Source organism: Eretmochelys imbricata, chromosome 23 (assembly GCF_965152235.1).
Source record: "Eretmochelys imbricata isolate rEreImb1 chromosome 23, rEreImb1.hap1, whole genome shotgun sequence".
Classification (NCBI taxonomy): domain Eukaryota; kingdom Metazoa; phylum Chordata; order Testudines; family Cheloniidae; genus Eretmochelys; species Eretmochelys imbricata.
In genome coordinates this window covers 9,956,044-9,963,991 of record NC_135594.1, presented here as the reverse complement: position 1 = coordinate 9,963,991, position 7,948 = coordinate 9,956,044, and the positions used below count along the sequence as shown (strand labels likewise).

The 7,948-nt window shown below is 54.6% G+C and overlaps 1 protein-coding gene across 1 annotated transcript; it reads left to right on the top strand.

Annotated features, from left to right (window-relative positions):
- Positions 1–239: 239 nt before the first annotated feature.
- Positions 240–2,598, top strand: LOC144279304 (glutaminyl-peptide cyclotransferase-like protein). The gene is given in 6 exon segments (XM_077840781.1): positions 240–374; positions 622–713; positions 715–760; positions 958–1,057; positions 1,537–1,653; positions 2,453–2,598. Coding segments are annotated over 6 exon segments (636 nt in total).
- The last annotated feature ends 5,350 nt before the right edge of the window (positions 2,599–7,948 follow it).

The window sequence follows — 7,948 nt, the reverse complement described above, 5'->3', positions numbered from 1 at the left end:
TATCTATCTATCTAATGAACACAGTTCTGATAAGGCAGCTGCTGGCTGGGGAGCCTCCTCTGTACAGCCTCAGATCAGGGTAAGCCTGGGGAATTTAGGAAAGACCTCCCTGCTCTGCAGCTAGCCCCTCCATCCCAAATCTAAAGGTGCTCCTTTAATCTGAGATTCCACAGAGTCCCCATCCCAGCCCCAGTACCTGTCCATGTGGTCCCTGGGCTGGATGGAGCTGGTGATGTTTCATGCCCGGTGGGGTGGCAGCTTGGGAAAGACAGGGCCGCACCTTCCTGGGGGCCACCGACTTGGCCGTGCCCTGTGCTATCCTTCTGGAACTGGCCACTCCCTTGGACGCGAAGCTGCTGAAGGCCAAGGAGCAGGTGAGAGCTTCCTGGGTTGGGGGTTCTACTCTTGTCTTGGGGAAAGGAATGGAGTCTAGTGTGTAAAACCAGGGGGGATGGGTGCCAGGACTCCTGGGTTCTATCTCTGGCTCTGGGAGGGGAATGGGGTCTAGTGGTTAGAGAAGGGGAGCTGGGTTCTATCCCTAACTCTGCTGCTGTCCTGGGTGCAGTCCTCTCACCTGTCCAGCAGTGCCAGGTGTTGAGCGAGCCCTGTGTCTCTCCCCAGGGCTCTGAGGTGACGCTGCAGCTGCTGTTCCTGGACGGCGAGGAGGCCTTTGGGGAGTGGAGTGAGAGGGATTCCCTGTACGGGGCTGTCCATGGCCAAGGCTCAGCACCAGCCGGGCACCAGCCAGCTCCAGGCTATGGTGAGAGCCGCCCACCTGCCCCTCTGGGGAGTTCTGCGTGGGGGATCTTTCAGGCTGGAGGGAGATGGTGGGGGTGCCTGTCCAGGGTAGGCAGGGGGCTCAATCTGTCTGCACTGGATCTTGTACCAATCCCTCCCTCAGATCCTCCTGGGGTGACTGGGCCCCTACAGATTTAACCCCTCATTGCCTCCTTGCAGAGCCTGTTTATCTTGCTGGACCTGCTGGGGGCCCGCCACCCGACCATCCAGAACCACTTCCCCCTCACTGCCTCCTGGTTAGACCGGCTCGTCGGCATCGGTACCAAACCTTCCTTTCTTCCAGGGGTGGGAGGGGGCTTGCCCCCCCAGGCATCTGTAGCAGGACAGCTACCCCCTCCCCCGCCAGTCCTGATGGTCCTGCGTCTGTCTGACAATGAATAAAGGTGCCTGGGTTCTAGCCCCAGCTCTGGGACGGGAGTGGGGTCTAGTGGTTAGAGCAGGGGGGCTGGGAACCAGGACTCTTGGGTTCTATCCCCAGCTGTGGGACAGAGCTGGGAGTTGGGGATTCAGTCCCCAGGGCTGTTGACCTGGCATCTTTCACCAACACTTTATTTCCCTCAAACACGACTTGTCAGGTTTGAAATCCCCCCTCCCTCCCCGGCAGCGTCTCCGTGTCCTCAGGGAGCTCTGTTGTGAGCGGCCAGGTGTAGCCCCCTGTGGGGCTCGTTCTGCCACACCCCCAGCCTGGCAGGTCCCAGGAACCAGCCCATTCCTCACTCTCTTCTCTGTGTTGCCCAGAGAAGCGTCTGCACCGGCTGGGCCTGCTGCAGTCCCACCCCCGGGAGCAGACGTACTTCCAGCGGGAGCCTGCCTATGGGCCTGTCGAAGAGGACCACATCCCCTTCCTTCGCAAAGGTACCTGTCCTGCCCCATGCTACCGGACATCCAGGCGCAGAGCAGAGTGGGATGGACAGCTGGGGAGGCCTCCCCGGGGGAGCCAGGGCAGAATGTGTGCAGACAAAGCGTGGTGAGACTCCCCCAGGCTCCCACACAAGCCTGGCCTCATGAGAGGAGCAAGGGACTGAGACCTGGGTTCAGGTCCTGGCTTTGCCACTGCCCTGCTGGGTGACTTTGCCGCTGTCTTCCTCAGCTTCCCCATCTGTGAAGTGGGGGGAATCATTCTGACCCCCTTTGTAAAGTGCTTTGGGATCCCCTGAGGACAAGGGCTATGCAAGAGCTAGGTGTTATTTACAGGGGTAACATGCTTTATAGATGATGTTTCCCTGCCTGGCACACTTCACCCCAGAGGTGACTGCATTTTGAACTTAGGCTCTGGGATCCTTGGGAGTGAAAGACTTTATAAACATATCATTGCTATCTAGCCACTTGGCCCTGACTCGCTTGATGTCTCCGGCCAATCTGGTTCCCATAATGCACCTGGGCCAGCTGCTCGTTGCTAGGTCAGGGGAGCACACGGCTCCTAGATGTAAGGTCAGGTCGTGCCTGAGGGCCTGGCTCCATCTACTGAGACAGTGTGCGCATTTAGAATGTCGCCCGTCGCCCGCTAGTGGCTGGGCCACATGGGGATAATAGTCTACTACTGCTGACAATAGTGGAATTACTCTTGTAGCTCCAGCAGTAGAGGCTGGGCTTGCAGTGATGCAGATCCTGGGTTGGATCCCTGCTGACTATCCATGTATCTGTCTGGCCGCAGGAGTGCCGGTGCTGCACCTCATCGCCACCCCCTTCCCATGGGTCTGGCACACGATGGAGGACACGGAGCAGAACCTGCACCCCCAGACCATGGAGAACCTCTGCAAGATCCTGGCTGCCTTTCTGGCCAAGTACCTGTGGCTGTGACTACCCAGAGCCGCCCCTGGTGAAGGGACCAACCCCTCCCTGGGCCTTACAGGATCCTTCACCCTTCCTGGGCCGAGCTCCATGGGGCCAGCGGCCAAAACACCCTAGGGACCAGGCAAGGTGGCTTGGGGGGCCTGGGCTGTGGCAGCCCCGCAGGGGCTTGGGGAGGTGTTAAAATGATGGGACGATGGGAAGGGAGATTGTGCTGAGTCTGTTCCGGGGCTGCAGAAGGTCTGTGGCCAGTCCAGAAGTGAAACCTCTTGCTTGAGCCCCTTGAGGTTGGGCCTTCCTGGGCTTTACATGCCCTCCAGAGCTGCAGCCGCCGGGGCCTGGACTAGCTTCTTCCCAGCTGGGGGCCTGGATCCCAGCTGGTCGTGTCCCCCGGGGTCCACGGCTCAGAAGCAGGAATAACTAGGCTGAACCTGGACTGTGCCAGGGGCAGGACACCGGGGGCTGCGGGGGGGCCAGACCTGCACTCTCTGCAGGACGGCCTCCAGCTGCCAGCCCACCAGGGGTTGCTCCTGTTTACGGGGCCCGTCCAGCCCTGGGGTGCTGGGCTCCCAGCCTCGCTCGGGGGCTGCTCCACAGCGACTCTCGTAACAAAGAGCTGCCCCGTCAGTGCTACTGCCCCCTTCCCACATGCTGGGCAGCCCTGGGCACTGTGGGGCTGGGACACTGCTCCTGGCATGGCTGTTCTGAGGAAGCTCATAGTAGGAAGGTGATATGGAATGGGGGGGTTCAGCTGTTGTGACCTGCACTGGATGTGCCATGTTTGTCTTTCTTCCACAGGACAGAAGCAACTTTGTCTGTACAAAGTGCAAGCTGGTCTCCATATTGGAAGAGAAGATTGAAGGTCTGGAGCAACAGATAATGACCCTGCGTTGCATATGAGAAACTGAGGATTTTCTGGACAAAAGTCAGGATATGCTTCTACGGGCACAAAGCTCTAAAGATTTAGAGCAGGTTGCACAGCGGAGCCAAGAGGCCAATGAAGAAGATTGGCAACATGTGACCTCCAGAAGAAGAAGGGGGAATGTCCGGGTTCCAGCAACGCGGACACAGGTAACTAACCGCTTTCATGTTCTCTCCACAGGTACCGTTGCAGAGAGTGGACCAGATGATATGTCTGGGGGGAGAAAGCAGAAGGAGACTCCGCTGGTTGGAAGGCATGAGATGCACTGTCCTGAGATGGGGGGTTCCACGACCATACTCCCAAGAGAAGGAGGCGGGTGGTGGTGGTCGGGGACTCTCTCCTCCGGGGGACTGAGTCATCTATCTGCCGCCCTGACTGGGAAAACCAAGAAGTCTGCTGCTTGCCAGGGGCTAAGATTTGCGATGTGACGGAGAGACTGCCGAGACTCATCAAGCCCTCGGATCGCTACCCCTTCCTGCTTCTCCACGTGGGCACCAATGATACTGCCAAGAATGACGTTGAGCAGATCACTGCGGTCTACGTGGCTCTGGGAAGAAGGATAAAGGAGTTTGAGGCGCAAGTGGTGTTCTCGTCCATCCTCCCCATGAAAGGAAAAGGCCAGGGCAGGGACCGTCGAATCGTGGAAGTCAATGAATGGCTACGCAGGTGGTGTCGGAGAGAAGGCTTTGGATTCTTTGACCATGGGATGGTGTTCCATGAAGGAGGAGTGCTGGGCAGAGATGGGCTCCATCTTACGAAGAGAGGAAAGAGCATCTTTGCGAGCAGGCTGGCTAACCTAGTGAGGAGGGCTTTAAACTAGGTTCACCGGGGGAAGGAGACCAAAGCCCTGAGGTCAGTGGGAAAGCGGGATACCGGGAGGAAGCACAGGCAGGAATGTCTGTGAGGGGAGGGCTCCTGCCTCATACTGAGAATGAGGGGCGATCAGCAGGTTATCTCAAGTGCTTATATACGAATGCACAAAGCCTTGGAAACAAGCAGGGAGAACTGGAGGTCCTGGTGATGTCAAGGAATTATGACGTGATTGGGATAACAGAGACTTGGTGGGATAACTCACATGACTGGAGTACTGTCTTGGATGGTTATAAACTGTTCAGGAAGGACAGGCAGGGCAGAAAAGGTGGGGGAGTAGCACTGTATGTAAGGGAGCAGTATGACTGCTCAGAGCTCTGGTACGAAACTGCAGAAAAACCTGAGTGTCTCTGGATTAAGTTTAGAAGTGTGAGCAACAAGAGTGCTGTAGTGGTGGGAGTCTGCTATAGACCACCGGACCAGGGGGATGAGGTGGATGAGGCTTTCTTCCGGCAACTCGCAGAAGCTACTAGATCGCACGCCCTGGTTCTCATGGGTGACTTTAATTTTCCTGATATCTGCTGGGATAGCAATACAGCAGTGCATAGACAATCCAGGAAGTTTTTGGAAAGCGTAGGGGACAATTTCCTGGTGCAAGTGCTAGACGAGCCAACTGGGGGGGAGCTTTTCTTGACCTGCTGCTCGCAAACTGGGAAGAATTAGTGGGGGAAGCAAAAGTGGATGGGAATCTGGGAGGCAGTGACCATGAGTTGGTTGAGTTCAGGATCCTGACACAGGGAAGAAAGGTAAGCAACAGGATACGGACCCTGCACTTCAGGAAAGCAGACTTTGACTCCCTCAAGGAACGGATGGGTAGGATCCCCTGGGGGACTAACATGAAGGGAAAAGGAGTCCAGGAGAGCTGGCTGTATTTCAAGGAATCCCTGTTGAGGTTACAGGGACAAACCATCCCGATGAGTCGAAAGAATAGTAAATATGGCAGGCGACCAGCTTGGCTTAACGGTGAAATCCTAGCGGATCTTAAACATAAAAAAGAAGCTTACAAGAAGTGGAGGGTTGGACATATGACCAGGGAAGAGTATAAAGATATTGCTCGGGCATGTAGGAATGAAATCAGGAGGGCCAAATCGCACCTGGAGCTGCAGCTAGCGAGAGATGTCAAGAGTACCAAGAAGGGTTTCTTCAGGTATGTTGGCAACAAGAAGAAAGCCAAGGAAAGTGTGGGCCCCTTACTGAATGAGGGAGGCAAACTAGTGACAGAGGATGTGGAAAAAGCTAATGTACTCAATGCTTTTTTTGCCTCTGTCTTCACTAACAAGGTCAGCTCCCAGACTGCTTCACTGGGCATCACAACATGGGGAGTAGATGGCCAGCCCTCTGTGGAGAAAGAGGTGGTTCGGGACTATTTAGAAAAGCTGCACATGCACAAGTCCATGGAGCCGGACGAGTTGCATCCAAGAGTGCTAAAGGAACTGGCGGCTGTGATTGCAGAGCCATTGGCCATTATCTCTGAAAACTCGTGGCGATCGAGGGAAGTCCCAGATGACTGGAAAAAGGCTAATTTAGTGCCAATCTTTAAAAAAGAGAAGAAGGAGGATCCTGGGAACTACAGGCCAGTCAGCCTCACCTCAGTCCTCGGAAAAATCGTGGAGCAGGTCCTCAAAGAATCAATCCTGAAGCACTTACATGAGAGGAAAGTGATCAGGAACAGTCAGCATGGATTCACCAAGGGAAGGTCATGCCTGACTAATCTAATCGCCTTCTATGATGAGATAACTGGTTCTGTGGATGAAGGGAAAGCAGTGGATGTATTGTTTCTTGACTTTAGCAAAGCTTTTAACACGGTCTCCCACAGTATTCTTTTCAGCAAGTTAAAGAAGTACGGGCTGGATGAATGCACTATAAGGTGGGTAGAAAGTTGGCTAGATTGTCGGGCTCAATGGGTAGTGATCAATGGCTCCATGTCTAGTTGGCAGCCAGTGTCAAGTGGAGTGCCCCAGGGGTCAGTCCTGGGGCCGGTTTTGTTCAATATCTTCATAAATGATCTGGAGGATGGTGTGGATTGCACTCTCAGCAAATTTGCGGATGATACTAAACTGGGAGGAGTGGTAGATATGCTGGAGGGCAGGGATAGGATACAGAGGGACCTAGACAAATTGGAGGATTGGGCCAAAAGAAATCTGATGAGGTTCAATAAGGATAAGTGCAGGGTCCTGCACTTAGGACGGAAGAACCCAATGCACAGCTACAGACTAGGGACCGAATGGCTAGGCAGCAGTTCTGCGGAAAAGGACCTAGGGGTTTCAGTGGATATGAGTCAGCAGTGTGCCCTTGTTGCCAAGAAGGCCAATGGCATTTTGGGATGTATAAGTAGGGGCATAGCGAGCAGATCGAGGGACGTGATCGTTCCCCTCTATTCGACATTGGTGAGGCCTCATCTGGAGTACTGTGTCCAGTTTTGGGCCCCACACTACAAGAAGGATGTGGATAAATTGGAAAGAGTCCAGCGAAGGGCAACAAAAATGATTAGGGGTCTGGAACACATGACTTATGAGGAGAGGCTGAGGGAACTGGGATTGTTTAGTCTGCAGAAGAGAAGAATGAGGGGGGATTTGATAGCTGTTTTCAACTACCTGAGAGGTGGTTCCAGAGAGGATGGTTCTAGACTATTCTCAGTGGTAGAAGAGGACAGGACAAGGAGTAATGGTCTCAAGTTGCAGTGGGGGAGGTTTAGGTTGGATATTAAGAAAAACTTTTTCACTAGGAGGGTGGTGAAACACTGGAATGCGTTACCTAGGGAGGTGGTAGAATCTCCTTCCTGAGAAGTTTTTAAGGTCAGGCTTGACAAAGCCCTGGCTGGGATGATTTAATGGGGGATTGGTCCTGCTTTGAGCAGGGGGTTGGACTAGATGACCTCCTGAGGTCCCTTCCAACCCTGATATTCTATGATTCTATGATTCTATGTTCCCTCCTCTCAGGCCCCTCCTGCCAGTCTCCAGCCACAGCCGCAGCTCCCATCAGCAGGTGCAAGCCCCAGCTCCCCTCCCCTTCCTTCAGCTCAGTGCTGCCAGGCCTGCCTGTGTGACCCATGCAGAACCAGCACCCCCTTGGTTCCTCTCCACCTCCTGCCTCTGGATTGGGAGGCAGCACAGGCTAGTGGGCAGAGTACTTGACTGCACCCATGGGATCTGTTCCACGCTCTGCCACTAACTGGCCCTGTGAGTTTTGGTAAAACCCTTTTCCCCTCCTTGTGCCTCAGTTTCCCCTCCCATCCTTTGTCTAATTAGACTGTGAGCTCTTTAGGGCAGGGACTGTCTGTCTCATGTTCTGTGTGTATAGCACCTAGCCCAAGGGGGCCTCTTAGTGCTAATCTGACAGACCATAACCACACCCTCGCAGCTCGCCCAGCCCAGCCCAGCGGCAGGGTGGTGGTGGTTATGGTTTAACAGGAGATGAAATGATTCCCGGCGCTTCAACTTTTCATGTGCTAGAAGCTGGTTTATTTTCACTGCTCAGTAGCTCCCAAGCAAAGCAAACACTAAGCCGCAGGGGCGCTGGGTTAACGGCAAATTGCACTTGAATTAAAAAACCCTTTGTGGGACTCTG